Source organism: Rhamphochromis longiceps, linkage group LG23, assembly GCF_057381845.1.
Source record: "Rhamphochromis longiceps isolate RC_006_pf linkage group LG23, R_longiceps_female_GT1.1, whole genome shotgun sequence".
Lineage (NCBI taxonomy): Eukaryota > Metazoa > Chordata > Actinopteri > Cichliformes > Cichlidae > Rhamphochromis > Rhamphochromis longiceps.
The window spans coordinates 25083363-25108536 of NC_140578.1; the positions used below are offsets into that span (position 1 = coordinate 25083363).

The window sequence follows — 25174 nt, forward strand, 5'->3', positions numbered from 1 at the left end:
ACCCCTTCAGGCAATGCAGGTCAGGTTTCATGAACCATGGCTGTGACGCCTGTGGGGTTCACATGTCACAACGTTTTTCATCAACACAACTTATCAGAGCCTCTGGCATTAAAGAAATAACACATACCCAAGAAAATGATGAACTTGTAATTACGTATCATCACTGTAATACTTGCAAATAAAAGGCGCAAAAGTAAAGCTGTACCTGTGGTGTAACATTGACATCTAGTGGGCCCTACAGAGGTTGCACATCAATACATGCCATTGCCAGAAAACAAACCAACATACTGGTCTAAAGAGCTTGGAAAGAAAAGCGTCTGGACTTCTTTAAGTTACTTCAAGACGTTTCACCTCTCATCCGAGAAGCTTCTTCAATTCTAAGGTCAAATGGTGGAGTGGAGTATCCCAAAGACAAAAACTCCTAAACACAAATTTAGCAACGTAGTATATACTGTACAGTGTAGCGAGGAATGCTCAGACCTCTACATTGGAGAGACCAAACAGCCACTTCATAAACACATGGCACAACACAGAAGAGCCACCTCGATGGGACAAGACTCAACGGTCCATCTGCATTAAAAGGACAAAGGTCACTCTTTTGAGGATGCCAATGTTCACATTTTGGACAGAGAAGACAGATGGTTTGAAAGAGGAGTGAAAGAAGCCATCTATGTCCACTGTGAGTGACCATCTTTGAACAGAGGCGGGGGTTTACGACACCAACTGTCTGCCATCTATAATCCAGTTTTGAGATCCCTTCCCAGACGCCTTAACGCCCACTCACATCCTGGGCCATCTGATCTCAGGAAATCACATAAGGTGGGGCCAGGTTTCACAATAAGCTCCCCCGAAACCTTGGCTGATTGTGACCTACATCTGTTTTCACACCTTGGCTCATGTGATTAGGTCGGGGATTATTAGGTGGTCCATTGTCCCTCTTTGGGGGGGGAACTCCCACTGGGTTTAAATCTGGGACTCTCTGCCATTTGACCTTAGAACTGAAGAAGCGTCTCAGATGAGAGGTGAAACGTCTTCAAGCAACTTAAAGAAATCCAGACGCTTTTTTCCCCCCCCCAAGCTCCTTAGACTACAATGACCTGGAGGACTGAGAACCTTCACAGACATAAACCAACATGATAAATATTATCTATTTTTTAATCAGTCTTACACCATTAAAGTGATTCTAAAACAATACTACTTGAAAACTCATGACGGGCAGGGATAGCTCAGTAGGTAAAGTGGTCGCCCCATGATCGGAAGGTCGGCGGTTCGAATCCACTTAACGGCTACCCTGAGGTACCCCTGAGCAAGGTACCGTCCCTACATACTGCTCCCCGGGCGCCTGCTTAGTGGGCTGCCCACTGCTTCACTGAGTGAATGGGTCAAATGCAGAGAAAAACAAGTAATTTCCCCATGGGGATCAATAAAGTATCCATTATTATTATTATTATTATGTGCAGTGTGTCCTTAATTGGAAGAAACAAATCCAAACACACTGCCAAAGCAATAAAATCATACCTGGATAGAAAAAACACAGTGGAGCACTATCAGTCATGGATTGGCCTCCCAACAGCCCGGACCTCTACATTACTGAAGCAGTGTGGGATCATGTTGACAAAGAACAGAACAAAAGGCAGAAACATCCAAAGAAGAGCTTTGAATGTCCTTCAAGAAGCCTGGAGAACTATTCCTGAAGACGACTTGAAGAAATGACAAGAAAGCTGCCTATGAGAGTTCAGACTTGCTGAAGAATAAAAGCGGTCACACCAAATGTTGACTTTCAAGCTCGCTAGAATTGTACTTTCGATGCTGTATTTACATGTATGTTGCCACATTTCAGTAAGTAACTTTTCCTATTTTACGTTTTCCTAACATATAAAGGAATTAAGGATGACTCGAGAGTTTTGCGCAGTGCCAACTAACAAAAAACTCCAGCAAAGCCCCGATGTGAAATAAATATCTTTTATTGGTGTCATCGTCATAATTGTTGTAATTATGAACACCGAGCTGTTGCAATACTCCAGAAATTTTGCCAAAAAACAGCAACCATTCAACGGCACCGCTGCGTCTCTCAGGACCCAACTATGCATACAATCTCCCATTTAGAAGAAAAAAAAAAAAGGAAAAATAAAAAATATATTAAAAAATTATGCGTACCACTGATATACAGATCTGATACAAACAGGCATATTGGTCACAAACCAATTAGAATTATAAACATGGCTTCTTTTACAATACACAGACCAAACATGTGGGATACAAGTTTCTTTTAAAAAAAAAAAAAAAAAAAAAAAAAGAACAAAAAAAAAAAAGTAGTACAATTTCATTTTTATACATTTGTACATGATTTTCTTTTTTTTTTTTTTTTTTTTTTAAACGCTCTCACCCCCTACAGTCAGAATGCTCAAGGCATTTCAGGTGCAGTGTCCAATGAGCAACATCTGCAGTAAATGCACATTAACACACACACTCACACGTTTATTCATTCACTCATTCATTCAGGAGTGGCAGCAGTGGCTTTAAACGAGAACTACAGGTGTATCTTGGCGCTCCACAGGTGACAAATACTGGTACCGAAGAGTTAATCCACTGTGGTGAACGAGGCCAAGAATGAGACGTTACATTCATGTCAAGGTTAACTGAACCACCATCATAAATCTCTCGCACTCATACACAAAGTGATTTAAAAAAAAATGAAAAGAAAGAAAAACAGTCTTTAAAAATGTGCAAAGAAAAAGTCGCTGAGCCGAGCTGCACGAGCGCAAGGAACCGTTAAGGGGGAGTGGGAGGGCATCAGTGAAGAACCAATAGTGCATAATGGTAGTGCGTATCTATGACGACCAGTGTTGGCGATCTCCATCAGTACCAGACGGCTTGCCGTGAGCCACCTGAAGAGCCAAAGGAACGTACCACTGAGAAGATGCATAATGTGAGTGTAAAACTGAGTTTCCACAGAGCAAGAAAGGCGTAAAAGTGTCTTCAGAGGAAGTCGGGGCAACAGAGGTCAAAGAAACTGTTCCCTGTCTTTTTTTACAAAGGTGCAGTCAGAAAAATCAGACTCTGTAGTAATACCCAAACGAGACATTAGAAGTGCATAATTATTTGTATTTTTTTTTTTTTAAACTACTCTGATAAAAATCAATCTTCTGCAGGGGTTCAGGGTCGGGCCTAAGAAGCTGATCTGAGTCTTTGAAGCTTCAGCAAGAATTATTTGTAATTATTTAGAGCTTTTCTTTAGCTACGGTGTTTAAAAGAGCCATCATACTGCATAAATGAGAAGGCCAAGTAAACAATGTGATATTAGTTAACTTCACCAATCAGATTTAAAGAAATGCGAGTGGCCACACACAGGCAGCTGTAAGCTAAACATCTCAACTGCTGTTTGTGCTGTTGGAGCATTTTTAATGTGGTTATTTAATAAATAAAACAATCTGAGCTACAGCTCGTCTGAGAAGTTTACAGTTCATTCTAATTAGCATTCTGCAACAACAAGTCACGAACGCAGCTTGCTAACATGTTGCCACCCGTAATCGTGCTACACGATACCACGTCACAGAGACTATTTAACGTCCCAATTTATGAACAGCTATTAATATTGGGTGTAATCAAAACAAGTGGAAAACCATTTAACAGTTTTTGGATTTGCATATATAACAGAAAATATGAACTTCACAATCAAATATTTGGACAACGAAGCTTCAAAGGCCTCCAAGTGCTACAAACAATGTTTGGATCATTTAATTCATTAACAAGTGCCAGAAACACACAAGTGTGACTCTCTAAGCTAAAATCTAAGTTTATTTACCATCACAGACCCAATAATCTATCCACCACAAAAAGCTTGTCCTGGTAATGGCTCATTCAGCAGCAAAGACGATGAGGAGAGGTGCTGTAGATGTGTGTAGGAGAGCCAAAGGTGGGGATCTGAGCAGGAGTTTAATTTTAGAGAGTCACCATTACTTTCCTCTGCTGGTCAAATGTTGCTGATTGCACCAGAAACACTTCCTCCCTTGCTCTGCAGAAACCGGCTCTGATGATAATATAAGTTTTGCATATCGTCTCTTTGAACCTAGAAACATTTCAATCTTAGCAGCACAACAGTAACTCCCACCAGGACTCTGATTCACGTTATTGTTTAAACATTTAGAAGCTTTCTACATGGGCTGTTTGATAATCCACCTGCTGCAAACAGCCAAAATTTAAGGCATAATTTGAGCCCTAAATAACCATTTGATTGGCTGCTGGCAGAGCTGCTCAGAAACCTCACCATTACTAACCAAAAAGTGAATTAGTAGAAGTAGAAGAAGAAGTAGAAGAAGTAGAAGTAGAAGTAGAAGAAGAAGAAGAAGAAGTAGTGATCAGCACAAGCTGAGGTGTCACCTGCTATCTGGCGTGTGCATAGTAAATGCTTCCAAATCAGATGAGCGTTTGTGTATAAAGTGACGAGTCCGCTTTGATGCATTTGATTCGGTGGTGACAGTGACTGCAGTACCAAGCAATAAACACGAGAATGAAGCTCTGCGAGTCTGTCTGAAAACGGTGATGAACGTACCAACTCCAGCAGCGGAGCTCCAGGAGAGGCGGCGTGTACCCTTCAGTTAAATGATGAGCAGCTAAAAACGTTTAGTTTGAAATGAAACGGACAACAGAGCAAGATCTTCAAGTTTCCCCCCACTGCTTCTCCGATCTGATGGCAGAGACTCACTGTGAACACATGAAAGCACCAAATTAGCAGCTTCTGTCTCATCCAAATACTCAGGCTGGCTTCATCTGAACATTTAAAAGGTGCAAATTTAGATGTTAGATGAGAGTTAAACTGCTCTCCATGGAAGTTCATGCTGAGGAAGAAGAGACCAGAAATGTAAAAACTTCTACGATCCATCCACAACACGAGGTTAGTCCTGAATATACTGCACGGTTTGAAACCCTTGCCATGAGATAGTTGGAAGCTTAAAACAAGCTGGAAAAGCCAGCTGCATTTTTGGGGGGCTTTAAGACAAAGCACTGCAGCACAGCACAAACATGGTTGAGTCATCATTAAACTAGTTCTTTCCCTCTCTCTGACACGGACGTGTTAACCAGAAAAGATGAACTGCTGGTGAAGCTACACGACCGCGGCTCCCTGCGAGGACCTGACCTGTCCATGGGATGGTGTAAGCTCTGTCAGCAAAACAAACCCTGTCCGGCCACCTTTCGCTTACCAACAGCTTCAGTTTCATTTATCGACTTGCTCTCCTTAAACTAGACATCCAAATCACCTTCCAGAATTAGCTATGGTGGTCTGAAGAGGATACGAGTGTGTTTTAGTTGACTTTTTAAATGTTTTAAATCAACAATTCTGCACGCTGCACCTTTCAAGTCTGGTCATGAGAGTGCTCCCTATTGCTTTCTGTGGCTGAACAGACCGAGTTTCTAAAAGCCAATGTTTACCAGCAGTAAATTCATGAATCTGCCATGCTAAGAGACATCCAATCAGATCAGAGAATCAGAGGAGGAAAGAGAGCACAGGTACCGATGTGGCGCTTCACTTCTACACCAGCATGACGACTTTTCTAAACAGAGGGTATTTGGTTTCCAGCCGGCGGTGCTGGTACAGCAGGCGAACGAACAAACCGAAATGATCAGCACAGCGAGTCCCCGTCGCAGAAAGGCAGAAACGGCTGAACTGGGATCAGCTGGTGTGAAGGCAGTTTATCCAGGAGGCAAAAATCAAAACAAACAAACAAAAAAAAAAAAAAAAACTGAGAACAAAAAGCTGAGACTCATTCTCAAACATAAAAAGGCACAGAGACGGGGACGACGAATCAGAACGTTTCATCTGCACTTTGTTCAGAAAACGGAGCGGACTTCGGCGAGGGATGAGGGCAGGTGGGTGGAAAATTCTCGGGGGAGTGTTCTCTGGATCTGGGATTCAGGTTTGTCTATAGCAGCGCGCCCGTCACTCTGGGTTTTGGCAGGAGACTACATTCTGGGGTCGGGTCAGCGAGACATTGGAGGAGGATGAGAAGGAGGCAGGGCAGGGTTTACTCCAGAGTCAGGCATCAGCTCCTGTTAGGGCAACAACACCGACGCCATCCCGCTTCAAAACGCTCAGAGCGAGAAACCGTACAAACATTTAAAAAAAACAAAACAGTTTTTTTTAGAGAGGAGGAAGTGCTCAACCTCCTCCGCGTTGGAGACGTTAAGGTGCAACTTGCGGAGAAAAATAAAATAAGAATTTGTGTCCTTTATGGCAGTCTCATACAAACAGAGACAGGAGGAGCGCCCCCACCTTCTCCCAGCCAGTCTTTACTGGTCCAACGTGGTCTCAGCGTAAAGGTGGAGGGGGCGGGATCAGATAAGGCCGTATTTGGCAGTTCGGCAGGCAGGCAGGGGTTCAAGATTCGAGGAGGGGGCGGGAGGGGTTAATGTACAAAGATGTGCCTGAGCAGCTCTTCTGCAGACGGCCGCTGCTTGGTCTCCACGAAGATCCGTTTGAGGAACTCCCGGCAGTGGTCCGACACGTGGGCGGGCAGGACGGGGTTAGTGGGCTGCGTGGCGATCTTAAAGATGGCCGCCATGGCCTCGAACTCTGCCCACGGAGGTCGCTGAGTCAGCATCTCCACAACGGTGCAGCCGACACTCCTGAAGACGACAAAACAAACATTAAGCCCATAAAAGAAAGGAAGGTCAATTTATTAGCTTTATTTGGTTTTCACTAGATCCAACATGGCCTCACAGCACAGGAAATGCTCTCAGCTACAGCTTCCACCTTTCTGTGGCACAATAACATCAAAAGGCAACCCAGTCTTTACTTTCCTACCCGTTTCATTCGACAGTTAAAGTCATGATTTTATAAAAAGCCATCCAACAACATCGTCTTTAATCTTTGAAGCCACGTGTGGCCAAAGCTTCCTGTTAGTGGCTACAATGAAGCGTCTTCAGAGGTTTGCGCTGGTTACATACGTGACCAACATGGTCTTGTTTGCAGATTCTCTAACAAACAGAACATTTCACACAGAATAGAAGGAGCTCTAGATAACCAACACTGAACTCCCTAAATTATTAAATCGTATTAAGAGGGGTAAGCATGTGTGAACTTCATCCTACTCCTTTAGGAGCATCTAAACTAATGGTATAGAGAGATATTCGTGACAACTTTTTCTCTTCACAATGCGTTCTGTTATTTTATTTAAATTTACCCATTGGACTGATTGATGGTTGATTTCAGTCTTAAAAAACAAAATAAAAGACACCACCATTGTTCATGTTTTATCATTTAAACTCAATGGAAAGACCCACTTCAGACTCATTGTGTGTTACCACCATAAAAACTACCAAAAGACCCTCAATGTCTTTTCTTTTTTGCCAGTCATATCTGTTAGACCTGTGGATGTTCAGTGTTATTTTGTAACATGAAGAAAAAAAAAAAAAAAAACTGAGGTGATTTGTTGAGGACATCCCCAACTTTTCTGTTAGGAAGTGCTGCTATTTTTGACAGTGTTAGCTACTATTAGCCTCTGTTAGCTGGTGTTAGTGATACTTTCAGGTCATACTTGAAGTGCATCTAACATTGCTGGACTGAGTCTTTAGCAAACAAACTCTTGTACAAAGTGAGCATGTAATCAGAATGTTTGAGTCCAGCATTACTCAGCATAACTAACAGCTGTTGCTGTTTAGCTGGCTTGTGGCCAGTTGTCCCGAGATAGGAGGGTCACATGTCTAATCTGCTGACAATATTAAAGTGTCTCCTGATCTGAGCCCCGACTGCAGATCAGGAGATGAGGCTTAAGATGAAGCGGAGGACATTTTATTAAGATGTCATCTCTCATTATCCCTTTCCTTCACATTTTCCTTTCTTTGGTGACGGCGACCAACGAGTTCTCTTCTCCTCCACCTTTGGTGCACGGTGCATGTGGCCGGTCTCACAAACCAGTATCATTCCCATGAACTTTTAAAGGTTTATTTTTAAGTTCATGAAAACCTTTTAATTTCTCTGAAGACGTAATTAAACACTGATGTACATATATGAGCAGAATATTCCTTTATATTAAATAACCTCACAAGGTTACATTTTTACAACCTTGGGTGTCCACATTGCCCGCCCAACCGGCCGCCCACGTACTTGGCGGGTAACGACAATACCTCAATCAAGAATGCATACCAGAAGCAACTCAATAGAAAGAAGAAGAAGAAGAAAAAAAAAAAAAAAAAAAAAAAAAAAAAAAAATCACAGATTTTCCTTAGTTAAATGAGGCTTTTGAGGTTAAATGCACACATAAGCAGGATTGGTCTAAAGACTTAAAGGAAAAGAGTTAGTGTTACCTGACTTTTCCTGATATTTCTGACCCTTTAACCCTCTGGAGTCCAGGGTATAATTGGCCGTTTTTGACTACTTTTGATTTTACCTCTATATTTCACCTTTTTAAAAAAAACTGTTTATCTTGCCTTGTTTGGTATCATTATTTTCAGCACAACCTCAAATATCTGAAATTTGAGTTATTTTTTCATTTTGGTATACTATATTAGCACAGTTGATCTAAATCCAGACCAAAAAAAAAAAAAAAAATTCAAAATCCGAGTAGAAAAACGTTCCATTTTTTACTGTAAAACCCACAAACAATGAAATGCAAATAGAAATTGTACATTTCTAAAAATTATGCACAAGTTTTGCAAACAACAAAGTTATATGGTACTGTTTACCTAAAAATGCAGCCAAGGCCTCAGGCATTTTTTATATAACCATTTAAATCTATTTACAGAACAATCAGGTGTGCTGCATCAAATAAGAAGGTACACAAATTATTTGTGCCAGTCCAAAAAAAATAGTTTGTGTCCAGTATAAGACAGAGGAGAACACCACAGGCCTAAACCCTGCAGGTCTGACAGCAGGAGGTGCATCAGTCCTGTTTTCCATGTGGGAACAGCGTTTACACTGGAATCTGAATTTGGTGGCTTTTTTGGAGCAACTGTGAAATTCAGCAGTATAACTGACACACAAAACAAAACAATGACTACAGTACACACTAACTACAGCCTCCAAACACGCTAAACGTCTCTAATGTCTCACATATGAAAACTCGCTCTCTCTTTCTTTCGCTTACCTGCTTTCTCTCGCCAGTGTTGCTCCTAAAACGTCCCCCTCTCCCTAAACAACCAAGTGCCACATCATTTTTTGATTGGCTGACATGGTAAACTTTAACACCAATAGGAAAGGGGTGTTTTTCTTTTTTCTTTTTTCACTCGCAAGCGGAGAGTGTTTGCTAGCGCTGTCCATAGAAAGCGCCGTTTTTACCGTTCTTCCCGTTCTTCCCGCTCTAGACACCACGGTTTTAGTCAGAAAAATACATCGCGTGTATTTTCTAATCATAACTCTGGTTTTACGTGGCCCATCGACACAATTCAAAAACTGGTATGTAGTTTGAAGTCCTCACTTTCGACCCAAGTTGAAACTGAGACTCTGAGTCGCTGCATCTTGTAGCTGTGTTGTGATTTTGACGCGCCGGTGCGTCCGACGACCCCAGAGGGTTAATAAATAAAAGTGCGTTTTATATTTGGCCAAAACATCTTTGGTTGGTGTCCTGGTTTTTGGGACTAAAACCCCTAAACTGGAAGCAACACTAATGGATGTTTGTGTTGATGAAGGAAGCTGTTGGGATGTGGAAGTTCACTGCTGCATCACTTTCTAAAGTCAGTTTGTAAAAATTCATCTACATTGGTACCACTTAAATTACTTTTTACATCACTTTCATGCTGCATCCTCTGAATAATGTAGTAAAGACTTTTGAGGTTGGTCTTACCAGATGTCTGCCTTCCTGCCGTAACCCTCTCCGCTGATCACCTCTGGGCTCATCCAGTACGGGGTACCGGTCACCGACTTCATGCCTGTTCCTGACAGACAGATGGTCTGCAGCCGCCTGCTGGCCCCGAAGTCTCCCAGCTTCACGTTACCCACCGAGTCTCTGAGGATGTTTGCACCTGAAAGACGATTGCACAGTTTCATGCTCTACTTTTCAAAGACGACGTTTGGTCCCAAGTATTTCCCCAGCAGGAGCGAAAACATCAGCTCACCTTTGATGTCCCTGTGGACGATCATGTTGCTATGCAGATAAGAAACCCCCTCCAGGATCTGCCTGGTGTAGCGGCGCGTCACATTTTCCGTGAGCGCCCCGTACGACTTCAGCTGGTCTTTAATGGATCCCTGAGGGTCACCAGAAAGGAAGGAATCATCAGAAATATCCCTGCTGTTCCTCACATTAAAATTTAGCGTCTCTTAAGAGAAACAGCTGTCATTTCCACTCGAACAAAAGGAACTTTGTTTGCAAGTGTTGATGGATTTCCACTCGAATAGAGCATGAGATTTTTAGCTTCACACACACATAACTGGAAACAGTGAACAGTTTGTGTGCACTCACTCCAGGCATGTACTCCATAAAGATGGAGAGCGTTCGCTCCATCGTGTCTCGCAGACAGCCATAATATTGGACGATCCGCTCATGGCACAAGTTCTTCAGGAGCTGGATTTCACATTCCAGTGCGCTCACCTCCTGCAGCAGAAACAGAAGGGCACATATTCAAGCAGAACATATTTAAACCGATTTCACCTCTACATACAACAAATTAGAGGCTCTAACAGCAGATACACGAGAGGACTGGAAAGATCTTTCTCAAGTGGGAGCGAAGTGTCTCTAGTTTGAATTTACTGAGTTGTATCCTTATTTACAGCCCTGTTTTTCAAATTAACATTGTATGATTTTCCTTTTTTCCCCCTCCCTGGCTTTTTTATAAATCAACAAGGCATTTTAAAAATAAAACTAGAAAAATTTGCATTTCCTGCGAAAATGCTGTGTGGATGCCTTAACGCTGAAGATGTATGCTGAAAAAAGCTGAAAAAGGTGAGAGAGAAAAAAACAAAAACAAAAAAACATTGCCCTGAGCAGGATCGAACCTGGCCCTTCTGGTCTCAAGGCAGCTACTCATCTCACTGCGCCAAAGTAATTCTCACAAAATAAAAGAGGTGGAGAGACGGACAATTTTGCTGAAATGACCAGAAACAGCTGAGAATTGTGCTGATAAGAGGTGAAAAGGCTGAAAACTTTGCAGAAAAGAGGTGAATCAGCAGAATTTCTGCAGAAAAGAGGTGAATCAGCAGAATTTCTGCAGAAAAGAGGTGAATCAGCAGAATTTCTGCAGAAAAGAGGTGAATCAGCAGAATTTCTGCAGAAAAGAGATGAATCAGCAGAATTTCTGCTGAAAAGAGATGAATCAGCAGAATTTCTGCTGAAAAGAGTTCAATCAGCAGAATTTCTGCTGAAAAGAGTTTTTTCTGAAAAAGCTGGTATTTGTGCTGAAAAGGGGTGAAAAAGCTTAAATTTGTGTTGAAAAGAGTTAAAAAAGTTTAACTGTTGACTGAAAGAAATGTTGCCATAAGCGGGATTTGAACCCGGGCCTCCCAGTCCGGCACAAAAGTTAGGCGCACTCAAATTTTTCAACCACAGCACTTTCTTCTTCTTTTTTTCGGGGGGGGGGGGGGGGGGGGGGGTAAGTCCATACAGACAATATTCATTTCTAAATTATTAACTAACAAACTTGTGCTTAAAGTGCTTTGTCAATATTGTAGAAAATGTTAAACTTAATCATCATCTCGGCCTCCTCTGACGACCTGTTTGCTGCTGAAAGGCAGCGGGGAGAGGGGTCACTTGGGCAGTGCATTTATTGCAGCATATAATGTGTTTCCTGGATACACTGTGCTTTTTCAGCATTCAAAGATTGATGGCACCGTGTCAGAGCACTGGCTATGGATTTCAGACTGATCAGGCCTTAACTTTTCATCTTTTCTTATTACCCACAGCTACATCCACTTCTCACAGGCCTAGGCTGCTCACTAGGGCTGGGTATCATCACTGATTTCCATAATCCATTCGATTCTGGTTCTCAAAGTCCTGATTCGATTCAATTTAGCCTCAGACAGTCAGAAATATTATAATTCTAATCATTTATCAGTACTGATACACATGAGACTTCATCAGAATTGTGAACATCACAGCAGATGCCTTTGTGTGAAAGTAACTGAGAATAAAACACAGAAAAACATGAAGGAGATTTTCCTGGTCTGGCTTTTTATAGCAGATAACCTTAAAAATATTCTACAATGTTCTGCATATAAAGTTTAAATTTCTTCAGTATTGAACAGAAAAAAATAGGCTTTCTTGTCCGAGGTCATTTAAGTGAAAAAAGAAAAAGACAGTTAGACTCTTTTTTTTTTTTTGTTACCCGAACAGTTCGACCAAATTTTTTTTTTTTTTTTTTTTTTTTTTTTAAAGTCGCACCACTGACAAATTTGGTCGCATTTGCGACCAAATTGGTCGCACTCTAGAGCCCTGATAAGCTTCATAAAACAATGACATAGCATCTAGATCTACACTTCCACCCAAAGCAATGATTCAGGGAATTATTTAAGGTCTTTTTTTTTTTCCTTTTTGCCTTGTCTTTCCATTTTCCTACCACTATATTTAATATATTCTATGCTGCTGTGTACGTACCTTGCTCGTCTCGGGACTCTCTGGATCAAACTGAACTTGTTTAACTGCCAGTTCCCGTCCAGTATCGGCATCATAACACAGGAAGACCCGCCCGAAAGCTCCCTGACCTAGAAGCTTCCCCAGCCGCCAGTTGGTTGGCGCTCGCGGGGCTGTGCACAAAGACACATCAGGTTTGCTAAAAACGCAGAAAAACAAACATCTGGAGGACGTGTCGTGTTGCGAGGACTCACAGCGGCTGGGTGGACTGACGTCCATGACGGAGAGCGTCGGAGCCACGGCTGGATTGGGGTTTGGCTCGATGTCACTCCCCCTCCGCGGCCTCCTGGCGGGGCCGGGGACCTCCTCCAGGTCAGGCGTGAAGACGCTGCTGCCACTGCTGGTGCTGGGCGACTGCTCGGTTGAGCTGAAGCTGATTGGAGAGCGGAAACCGTGAACTTGCGTCCGCCGAGCCCGAGGGAAAGTCTTCCTCCCTGTTCAGAGGATGAAGGAGAGCGATCATTTTTAAATCCCTGTTTAAAGTCAATTTGCTTTCAGCATCAGTAGGAATAAATAAATGAATTACCCACCATCACTGTAATCCTGAAGGCCAAAAGGAATGCCGTACCGGCGAGGATACGTCCCTCCTTTCCCTGACTTCTCAAACACCGGAATATCGTACTCTGCAGAGGAAGGAGGATACAAAAGATGAAATTTACAGGCCATGGCCTCAAAACAGCTTTCAAAGATGGCAACCTCGACATGAGAATGTTTTGGGCCTTTTAACTGTAATCTGTAAATCGTGAGTGCTCGCTTTCCTTGAAAAATCCCATTTTTACCATTTCTTCCTGCCCTCAACGTGACAAGCAAAGCATGGTGTAGGTTAGTGATCATAAGTCTAGTTCTACTTGGTCCAGCAATACGATTTAATACCTGATATATAGTTTAAAGTCTTAACTTTCAACACAAGTAGAAACAGAGATTCAGCAAGGCTGCGTCTTGCAGTTACATCATCTTAAAATCAGTCGTGTGATTTGGACATGCTAGTACATCAACTATAGAGGGTTAAAGGTTTGGCTCTTAGTCTGGTTTAAGTTTTAGCCTGTTAAACTCTTCACTGCCTGGTAGATCAGATTGTTGTTGTTTTTATTTTTTAAACCCTTAAACAGTCTAACACCCGTGAACTAGGGCTGGGCTATATCATACCGTTCACGGTAATACCGGTGTAATTTTGGGCAACAATAGGAAAATGAAATATCGTGATAGAATATGGGTAAAACGCACATGCGCAGTGCCTTTGTTTACATACGCACATGGCGGCGACGCAGAATGAGAAGTGCGAAAGTGGATCGTTAAATGAAACTGATGAACCAGAATTGGTTTGTAAAAATGCTGCAACTTCAGTGGTGTGGAACTGGTTTAGCTTTCGTCCGTCAGATACACAACAAAGCACTATTTTAGGTAGCGCATGCTAGCGGGCCATCGTTATTACCGTGTTGTTTGGAAAATACGGCACACTTAAAATCAATCCTTTGATTTTTCTGAAAATCGACAGTGCCCCTTATAATCCCGTGTGCCTTATATATATGAACTCTGGTTGTGTTTACTGACCTCGAAACGATTTTATGGCGTACACGGCGCTCGAAAATCTGTCAAATGTTTCAGTACAACTTTGCTAAGCTACAAAACCGCACGATGGATTGTCGGAGCATTACGGCTATCGTAGGCAGGCGCCTCACGGAGTGATACCTACTGTGCTTCAACATAATATTACCGCGTTGTGTGTATAAGCTCTTTTTAAGTTTTGTGGATATTATACATGGTTATGCTGAAGATATGTCGGCCAATTTCCACTGGAAATGCCTTTTGGTTAAACTGTCAGCAAGGAATTTGCAATTGTACTGTTACATTTGTTATATAACTTTAATGCACATAAAAAACAGCTAGCTGCTTGTTTAAGTGAAAATACATTGATGGGGTTTTATAAAGTTGTGGAGTTGTAAAGTATTTTGTCTAGTGTCAATTATATCGTCAGTTATATCGTTATCGCAAATTTTCAAATGTATATCGTGATAAATATTTTTGGTCATATTGCCCTGCTCTACCGTGAACTAAGATGTGCTCTCACCTGGAAAGTCCTGGTGGTTGTCTGGGTAGCTCTGAGCCCTGGGCATCCTGGACTTTGGGTAATCACTGCACAACACAAAGACAACAGCAACAAATCAGAGGGATTTCTTCCACGGCAGTTTTTTGTGGTTTCCTGTTTTATTCTGTGACGCACACCTGTCCAGTGGGCTGTCTAGGGAGGGACAACTTCCAGAAGCCGAGTTCTCCGGACTGCTCATGGACAATGGATCCAACATCTGAAGTAAAACAAGAGAAATGAGAGAGAGACAAACTCACATCCTCTCAAAACCAATCAAATTGTATCTCATTAGCCAACAGGTGAATTTAATTTGACATAAAATGATGCTAAGAGCAACTTCAGAAAACTCAATAATAAATACATTACATTTAAGCTTTTTACAACCTCCAAAACAGAAAAATAAATCCTTCCCTCATCTCTCCAGACCTGCAGTAGTCACAAGTTATGCCACTTACACTGAATCACGTGACACTTTAACGAAGGCTGTTTGTGACGTAACACAAACTGCCCATGCCTGCGAAGGAGCCTGCTGACCTCCACTATTCACGTCTGTACGACCTCACCTACAAGTGTGCAAAACACGTCTATGTACCCAGACACTCAATGTGCTATGAAAAGAACCCAGATACGCATCCACCATCTTCCCTGCTGTGTGCGCCCAGGTCCGTTTGGGAGTATATCAGGGACTTAACCCGTCCTCCACAGTGGCAGGTACACCACAGAACTCAGTAGTCACAGCAGGGAGAAGAGGAAGAAAAGATCAACTTTAATAAAATACTAAAAGGCCAGAAGGTTTTGCTTTAATGGCTACTGTAAAGTCCAGCATGGCAACTTTAAAAAGAACTCTTTAAATATCGGCTTTATGATAAAGAAGCTGGTGAAAATTAATTTTACATTTAAAATGTCCTAGAGTTTACACTTAAATACTAGATTTGCGCTCCGCTTTGTTACATCAGAGCAGCTCCTTTTCAAGTAGCAAACACTAAAGTGGACTCTCCTGAGCATCAGCACCTGGTCCATGCTCTCAGGGATGAACTCCCCCTCGCTGTTGATGCTGGTGAAGGAGCCGTTCCTCGCCACCTGCTGCAGAGCGTCGGGAATGTATCCTGGAGGAGGAGAGCTGCGGTCCGTTGAGTGGGAACCTGACAGGACGGCGGTTATAGAGAGTGAGAAAATTGTCCTGTGTGCGCCACAGTCACAGCTAAACCATGTGATGCTTATTTTCGCACAAAAGAGTCCGAGTTTCATGCATTCATGTATTTTTCTTAACACTGGAACCACTGAGACAGTCAATTTAAAATTTCCACACACACACACACACACACACACACACACACACACGCTCCTGACCCTTACCCACTACCAGGCTGTGGTGGGCACTAGTGCCCGTCCCTGCAAGCTTTGAGTCTGCATCACTGTTTAGCAAACATTTACCTATCAACGCCAGCATGCTCTTCTTGTCTGTGACCCGGAACCCCGTGTTGTCCAGTTCCTCGTGGGACGGCAGAAGGTCCATGTTGGATGACGAGTTCTGCAGACACAAAACAAACTAAACATTAAAAAGAAACTCTGGACAAGTTTAACATCTCCTTTGTTTTCCAGCTAACCCTTCTATGTTAACACTGCTATAACATAAAGATTGCACATGTCTCACTCTGTATATTTTATTTTATATATTTTATTTATTGTTTACTCTATTTAATTTGTAAAATATGTGTACACACACACACACACACACACAAATATTTAGTATACACATCCAGAAATGCATATACTATTATATATTGTACATATATTTATTAGTTTCAGATGTAGCCATTCTTGTATTTTGCTTGTTTACATTATTGTATTTTGTACAACTCTGTTGCTTGTGAAGCTCGCACACAAGAATTTCACTCACATGTGCTGTACCAATGTACCTGCACATGTGATGTGACAATAAAAGTGATTTGATTTGATGATTAAAAATACCAACGCTGGTATAAAAAACACCCCAATCAGCCTTTTACAGCTGAGAGGTAAAAACTGTCGAGGGGTTACAGCACAGAAAAAGCAGCAGGTGTGTCGGCCGCCACACAACGTACATACTGTGCACAAGTATCAGAAACTACCATTAAAGTCATTGCAGTATGGCCCACCTCAGAGGAGACCTGCAGCACAAGGAGAATCTTCAGACTCTTCATGTGAACACTGCGATCCAGCAGCTCTACAGCTTTGTCCAGGTCGTCCTGAGTGGTCAATGGAATCACCAACTGCAAGGGGGGGGGGGGGAGAAAAAAAAAAGAGAAAAAAAATTTGAAATACAGTGACTTGAATAACCTTTTAAAAATTGGGTGATTCTTTTTGATCATTTGTGGAAGTGCACACAACAACAAAAACATAATCCACACACAGGTGCTTCATTGATCCAATCAGCTGTTCACAGCACTTCCTACACTCCAGTGTCTGTCATGCTGTACATTCACGGGGTTTCATGGATTCCACTAGATGCAACAGGAAGTGACATCATTTTCTCAGGAACACAGCTCCACTGGTGCTATTAGAAAGTGATGTTTCACTTTGTGCCTTTCTGTATAAGTTCCTGAGACACGTAAAACTGTGACTGCACCATTTCAAACACTTCATGATTTTCAATTCAATTGTGGTTCATCATTTATCTATTATGTATAGGAAGAAAAAGCTAAAGCATGCAAACCTGTAGAGCTAAGCCCTGGTGGGCCTGTTCTACGGTAGATAAAACAGAGTTACAGGTTGCTGTCATGCACAGCTCTGCAGCTAACACTGCGTACACAGTGTCATGTTAGTTTGCAGAGTGTGTCCAACCTTGTGGAGCAGCTGCAGCAGGTTAACATCCACACGCCTGTGCAGGATGTGGTCACACGCTCACACCTTCACTTCTGGTTTTTTTTTTCCTAATGCAGCTTTCGTACAATCGTTCATTTTCTACATCAAAGGCTGGCAGGATGGCACTGGTAGCACAACTGTGGTCTGCTTTCTTGAAACAGGCCGCAGACCACGATCCCACTCGCCCCTGCCAACAGTCATCTTAGAGCCAACAGGTAGCTGGTGGTGTACATTACTAAAATATTCATTTAACCTACTAGTACTTCTGTTGCAGACTAGCGAGGCAGCAACTAAACATCTAGCTGATGAATCACAATGATGCAGATCCACCACCAGACCCAGAGGTGGATTTTTGCGTCAAAATGACCAAAGAAAACAGCAGAAAAAAGTTGTGTCAGTCTGCAAAGAGTGAGACACACTGCCGCTGAAACACACTGGGTGTTCTTAAAAACTGCACAGAGGGAAGAACAACATCAGAGGGGCACCGAGGGCAGTTGAAAGGACAGGTTTAGGATGACAGGAGGGGGATCATAGCACAGCTAGATTCTCCACATGAAAGGGATCTAGTCTGTGTGGTTTGTGAAACTGACCGAATCTGATGTGACGTGCTTTACATCGAAACAGGAGACGCTGCAGAGATTTTGTCTCTTGGCTCAGAACACCTCAGCCCCCCCACCCATGCATCCATGACTGTGTGTGAATGTTAGATAGGAAGCACTTCAGCATAGGGCTGCTCAATTAATCGAATTTTAATCACGATTACGATCTGGGCTTTCAGCGATCATTAAAAATGACTGAGCCCATTATTAGCCCCTCCCTCGTGCTTTACTCTCGCGCTGCTCCGTGTGGCAAATCGAGCGCACCTCGCTGCATTTCGAACGCATGTCACAACAATTGAGAGCAGCGGTCTCCAACCTTTTTTGCGCCACGGACCGGTTTATGCCCGACAATATCTTCAACTCTCGCGGCCCGGTACCAAACGACTCACGGACCGGTACCGGTCCGAGGCCTGGGGGTTGGGGACCATTGATTAAGAGGACCCGAGGGAAGCTCGGAAAGCTAAGCAGAAGTTATTTGGAGAGGAGAGTGACTGCCGTTGGTTGAAAAGTGAGGTAAAAAAAACTTCAGTGGTGTGGAAACATTATGGGTTCGCGGAGTCAGACGTGGATCAAGTAGACATAGTGCGTAAACTTTGCTACAGTGTCGTAGCTGCACCACAGAGCAACACTGCAACGTTCACTAAACATAGATGTTTACATTTTTCATTTATTTTTTATATTGCAAACATTTGCACTGTTATCAGTATTTGCACACTATTTTATATTATTTTTTGACAATTTTTAAAGTCATTATTCAATACATTGTTATTGTTAAATAAATATCGTCAAATAATCAAGATCTCAATTTCAGTGAAAATAATCGTGATTAGCATTTTTGCCATAATCGAGCAGCCCTACTTCAGCATAGAAAAAAGTCCCTGTATGAGTGTGTGTGTGAATGGATGACTGAGGCATGTTGTAAAGTGCTTTCTACTCAGGTAGAGTAGAAAGGTGCTATATAAGAACCAGTCCATTTACTACAGGAAGCAGAGGAAAATTACATTTCAAGTTTCGTACCTCGTTGTTTGTGTAGTGGAGGCCCATCGTCTGACCAAAAGCCACTTTAGCTTTGGACCTCAGATCCTCCAGCTTGATAGGTCGAGGGAACTGCAGAATCCTGCAAAGAAGAAGACAGGTGAGAGGTCAGAGACGGGCACTGCTGCTGGTCTGCACTGACAGCACCGGAGGGAGAAACACAGCAGTGGAAACCTCACCTCTTCTCCCCTTTGAACTCAAACTTCACTCTCACATCGTTCTGTTGGAGACAGAGCACAGAGTTAAAGACAGCCAGAGCAAAGATGAGCCAGACTGAGCCTTCGTGCTTTCACTTGGGTTACCTGGTTCTTGGGCGACGAGGCTTTGGGTTTGCACAGGTCTGACAGGAACGCGGCAGGACGGCTGGAGCGGTGCAGTTCGGCCAAGTCCTGCATGATGGAGTTCAGCGCCTCCTGCTCATCTGTGAGACAGCATGACTTCTGCTTATTCAACAGGTTTTATCATTGAAAAACTCAACTTGCTAAAGACTCCTCTAACAACCTGTCTTGCGGTATGAACATATGAACACAAAAAATGAAGTTGCCTTGCTGCATTTATCTCTTCAGATAAGCCGCTTCCACTTAGCCGCACAACACAAGGGACTTATTGTCAGGCAAAGATGTCAAAGAGCCATTGTTCGGGGAGGAAAAAAAATTCCTCAAATTATAGGTCTGTCAAAAGATGAAGCTGACTCGCTGCCAAGCAGTAACACCATCTCACAGCATGTACGTACCCATCTTAATGGCACGGCGATTGACCCAGGAGGCCAGGAAAGAGGATTCTCCCATCAAAGGGATTCCTTTCTCCTGAAACACAAAAACATCATCATAAATCCTTACATGCAATTAAAAGGGATCATTAAACATAATGTGCGAATAAAAACAATCTGTTAAACTGAAATTGTCTCATATATACACATTTACATTTAATTTGTGATGTATACTGTACATTTTTCTTCTATTGTTTTTGTGCAGTATTATTGTTATAACATTGTGCTGCATCTATTCATTTTTGTTCTGGCCATTCTGCTGTTGTAATAATGCAAATTTGTAGTAACTCGTCTTTATTTATTTTTTTTATGTCAAAACGAGCATCTGGAGGCTTTATACATATTTTAAGAGTGTTATGTCTACATGATAGTTCTATTGTTGTATTTCCCGAAGCACCAATCCAGCATTTGGATCAGATATAAGTTATCTATGCTGTTCTATGTCTACTATGTTACGTATTAGCAGCAGTTGCTCCAACATAGCCTGGAGGACACCAGCAGCAATGAGGGTCAGGGGTTTGGGCCTGAGCACTGCTACACCAGCAGCTTTTCTCTGTACGTTTGCAGACATTTTTGACTTAACTGTGAGCTTCCCCGTCAGCTTCTCACTCTCGGTATGTGTAAGGTGTAAAACTTGTTAGGAAGCATTTATTGCATTTTTATGGTAACATAATGTGGCGTCATCAATATTTCTTCACTTCACACCCCACACGACGTGCATGTGTGAGTCAGGAGCACTCACAGAGAGCTGAAAGGAGAATAGTGCCAATAAACTAGGTGAGGAATTCAGACACATTAGATTCATTTTACTTGTGCTGGACAATAAGTTTATATTCTTGGATGTATTCATCACGTTTCTTAAAATAAGTAAAATAATGTTTGAGTCAAGCATGATGTTTTGATCATCATCCAAAAAAAAAAAAAAAAAAAAAAAAAAAAAAAAAAAGAAGATTCACAGTATCTTCCTTCCAGTGAGGAGCACATACGATTAAATTAACACTGAAACCCAAACCCGGTACTTGGTATCACTATACAGTGCTGTGCAAAAGTCTTGAGTCACCCCTTGTTTCTTTACATTTTGCTTCCAAGAAGCCACACTGTCATTTTTAAAAGTGGCCTTGAGTAAAGAACCGATTTGTTAATAGGAGCCTGTCACAAATCATTTGTTTTTGTATTTCAGCCGGTGGTGTCGGAGATTAAAATCAATGAATAATGAACTCAGAAAAGTACCATGTAATCCACCATGCAATACCATCTGGAAGACATCTAATTACCAACGCCTTATTTTTTTCAGCATGACAATAATCCCAAACACACTGCCAATGCAATTAAAAACAATTATTCTTTTTGTGCTGATTACTCTGCACACTACAGACTTAAACCATAAGAATATCGAGCTCAACTGTGAGGTTGCTGAAGTAAAACTCCCACAAGTATTCTGAATATCAGCCATAATGTAAACACCTTAAGCAGGCTTACTAAATACTATTTACATATAACCCTGGTTTAACAAAAACCCGTTTTACTTATGACACTGCTTACAAGAACTACTCTACCCACAATCCTGAACCGAAACAGCAATGCCTCCAATCGGTGGAGGTCGCTGTTACTGTTGAAATTCTGTAAATGTAGGAACATCAGCACAAAACAAGAGAGCAATGATTGCAGCGAGGCAACACTACAACAATGCAAAGGATTACATTGAAGGAGGCTGGAAGTCATTCACTGTGAAATCTAGGATTTGCAGTGCATTATGGGGATGAGCAGTTCCTGTACACAGCCTCGTACCTTTGCCTTCTTCTTCTTTTTTTTTTTTATCCAAATCAAATCTTTTTAATAGCCATGATTCACCTCGTAGCTGGTTGGTTTGGTCTGAGGATTAAAACTCTTTATATAAGGATTTTTTGAAACATCAATGGAGAGAATGAACAAGGAACTCACTTCTGGAATGGGAGCCCTTAAATTGCTGCGTTCCCTAGCAAAGATAAATAGTATATTTGTGATTTGATAACATAAAAAACAGAAAACAGCTGCAACAAAATCTTTAATACAAGTGTAGTGGAGTAAATGCTGACCCTACTTTAAATGTGAAGAAAAGGGCTCTTAAACTACCCCCACTGATGGATATTTTATTGCCATTTTAATGTGACAATGTTTGTTAATGTGGGTCTATTCAGATGAGTCAGTTTCCAGACCATACCTTTCTACTGATCACTGATTATGTTTAACTGGGCTCCGGATGCCCACACTATAGGAGGTCAAGCATTCAGCTTTTTAATTTGTCACTAAGCTGTATATTATACTATTGCATTGTCATGTATAGTGAAATATGCAATGACTGTAGCTATGAGTGTCCAATAAAGGGGCTTTAAAGGTTGCAGCACAAGCTTTTGTGTGGAATCAAAGTAGTTTATTGCTCAGCTATCAATTAATACTATTGAACATAACCTCCAGAATGTAATCTGTACAAACATAATTAGCCTTCATGTTATTGTTGTTGCAAAAGAGTGGAAATTTAAGTCAAGATGGCCTCTGCTGACGAGGAGTTGATTGGAAATTGTTGATGATAGTCTGTGATCATCACTGATTGATGAGAGAGCTGCAGCATTGGTGCTAGCCTTAGCTTAGCGTTTATTCTTCTCTCTTTTATCCTTACATACATCATCCTCCTCATGAACATCATCTTCTGTACCGACTCTTGCTCAGTGCTCACAACAAAGTTGATATCAACAGCAAAATTATGGCCTCCTTTGGTAGATAATTAGCTCGCTTTAGATTCTCCTGCTAGCGTTAGCCGAGTAGCAACATAGCAACTGTTGCTAGCACATTTTTAGCAATTACAGCCGTTTTTATGAATAATTATAAGACACTATTGACACTTACGCCCAAAATACTATTTGTTATCTAAACAGAGAGCCGATATGTGAAGCTAAGCTAGACGTGTGCAACTAGCTGTCAGGCCAGGGAAGTTGTCAAGCTGAGCTAATGCTAACAGCCAGCCGCACAGCTAAACAGCGTTCACCTGCGCTGCATGACTATAAGAAAAACAAACAGCCCTTAAAGGAATAAATAAACCCTTCAAATGGATCAAATACTTCTTTAGTACCGTACCTGGGCGCTAATTAGATGTGTAGTCACTTCCTCATCCACAGGGCCGGTGACAGGAGCCCCGGGCCCCGCGGAGAGCCGCTGGAGGAAGCAGAAGTTTGGCAGTCCGCTCCCAACTTCACTCGAGTGCTGCCGGACCACGACGACGACGAGGCCTGACGGCTGTCAAAGGGACCAGCTGAAGCTTTTCGACCACAAGACGACAAAACGGCGGCTCATCCAACTAAGTAGCTCCTTGTCTGTGCAGTGGTTAAAAGGCTAACTTCATCAGAGGCGCTCTTTTAGCTGTACTTTACACCCTGGTTAACGGTAGCTCCGCTCGCTGCTGACCCCACGACGCCATCAAGCTATCACGTATTAAAAATAATTTAACCGGAAGTAGACACAGAAAATAAAAGAAGATACATTCAAGTAACTATTATGTGTTTTATTTTGATAACCAGTGCCAGGATATTATATTTCATTTACGGAAACTTGAAAGGTGTTGACCCCAACCTTGTCGGAAGAGTCCAATAAAAACACGACCTGTCACATCAGAGAAACTTATGAGTTTCCTGTCAAAGAATAAATACATTTGATTGGTGTTTAATCACTTTATTGTAGTTTTTTTAATAGTTTTATAGATTTTTATTATAATTTAATATAATTGTTCTACATATTTAGAGATTTAAGAGTGTCTTTTGATTAAATTAATTATTATTAATTATGCAAGCACAAAATTATAGCTACACTCTCTCAGGGGGTGCATAAAATTAAAATATGCATATATATGTATATACATACACACAGTCATGCCTACAAATGCATAAAAAATATATCAACATATGTAGTTTTGAGGGAAGTAAATAATGAGACTCGACATAAAAATTTTGCACATTAGAATTGAACTTGAATGAATTGAGTTATTTACAGCTGGTATATATCTATATACACTTTGTAAGGTAATGGTGGTATTTACTGCTATTATTACAATTAACACCTGAGGCTGACGTGTTGATGAAACTGGACTAAACTGAAAAAGAGTCAATTTAAAGTGATTTCCTTAATATTTTAATTCTGTTTAAGTTAGTTTTGCGAATGCATAATATGATTTGTATTATTTTTTGTTTCTTTCCTATATAGCCCCATGTTGTTTAATTTTTTGAAATACAATTTAACAAAATGTTTAATGTATTATAAAAGTATTTTGTTATATATCCACATCACCAGCATTTAAAAGGCCAATAACTTGATGTCACTATTGGACTGATCAATATGTATTATATTGATCTGTATTTTTAATTAAAAATGTGTATTTTTAATTTTAATTAAAGGCCAAACTCTTTAATCAACTTGTCTGGGCGCTTAAAAATAATGTGACATATATGGGGACAGTTTAGACCAAGCACAAATGGAAATTCTGATATCACTCAGGTGAGACAAAACTGATTTTAAAAACTCAAGCTCCAAATAAGCCAATGTTTATCTAGTTTATATTCTTATTAGCCAGACAAAATTAATTTGTTAATTTAAAAATAAAGTCACTATGTCACAATTTAGAATGAAATGAATCAGTGGTTACTGTTGGGTCGACATTATTATATATTTAACAGCTTTAAAATGATCCTGAAATAACACACAGCGAGTCATTGTGTGTGTGTGTGTGTGTGTGTGTGTGTGTGTGTGTGTGTGTGTGTGTGTGTGTGTGTGTGTGTGTGTGTGTCACATCCTGACATTACCAAAATGTAAAAAACAAAAACAGCCCTATGTTTTCTGCAATGTGCCTACAACTAGTATGATATGGAAAAGACCCTTTACAATACATTTCTCCATCTAACAGTTTCTAAATTATATTTTAGTGTCAGTTTTGTTCATGTTGTCTAAGTTTATTATTGCATTTAGACCCAGTGTTATCTAGATTGTGGTTTATGGTTTTGGTCTTTGGATTGTTACACCCAAAGTCAAATACAGAGACTGCAAGCATTCATTCAATAAAAATATAAACATTGTTCTTTAAAAAACATAAAACATCTGTATGCTGTGCTGCGTATTCACCATGTTATTAGCCAGTTTAAAAAAAAAAAGGTTTTCTGTGCTATAACAGTACACTGGAAAGGGGTCCATAAAATACACTACCAATAAAGGAATGTTCCATTTAAATGTTTTATAAATATTTTTCCATACTTTTTAAATAAAT

At 41.2% G+C, this 25174-nt stretch overlaps 1 protein-coding gene across 1 annotated transcript; it reads right to left on the reverse strand.

Annotated features, from left to right (window-relative positions):
• Positions 1–1954: 1954 nt before the first annotated feature.
• On the reverse strand, positions 1955–23339 carry map3k2 (mitogen-activated protein kinase kinase kinase 2). Its single transcript, XM_085398490.1, has 17 exons — positions 23002–23339; positions 19855–19927; positions 19424–19542; positions 19301–19341; positions 19104–19203; positions 16782–16895; positions 16078–16174; positions 15655–15785; positions 14781–14860; positions 14626–14690; positions 13088–13180; positions 12752–12991; positions 12522–12670; positions 10395–10526; positions 10051–10180; positions 9780–9957; positions 1955–6624 (listed from the first exon to the last, which is right to left on the reverse strand). The coding sequence occupies exons 2-17, from the start codon at positions 19907–19909 to the stop codon at positions 6405–6407; spliced, it is 1944 nt and encodes a 647-aa protein (XP_085254616.1). The 5' UTR covers positions 19910–19927; positions 23002–23339; the 3' UTR covers positions 1955–6404.
• Positions 23340–25174: the final 1835 nt, after the last annotated feature.

Coding starts and splice junctions, on each gene's coding strand:
- map3k2 (XM_085398490.1), bottom strand. CDS start 19,909: ATGGGAGAATCCTCTTTCCTGGCCTCCTGGGTCAATCGCCGTGCCATT. Junction 19,204..19,300: donor GAGTTCAAAGGGGAGAAGAG/GTGAGGTTTCCA, acceptor TCTTCTTTGCAG/GATTCTGCAGTTCCCTCGAC. Junction 9,958..10,050: donor CGTCCACAGGGACATCAAAG/GTGAGCTGATGT, acceptor ATCGTCTTTCAG/GTGCAAACATCCTCAGAGAC.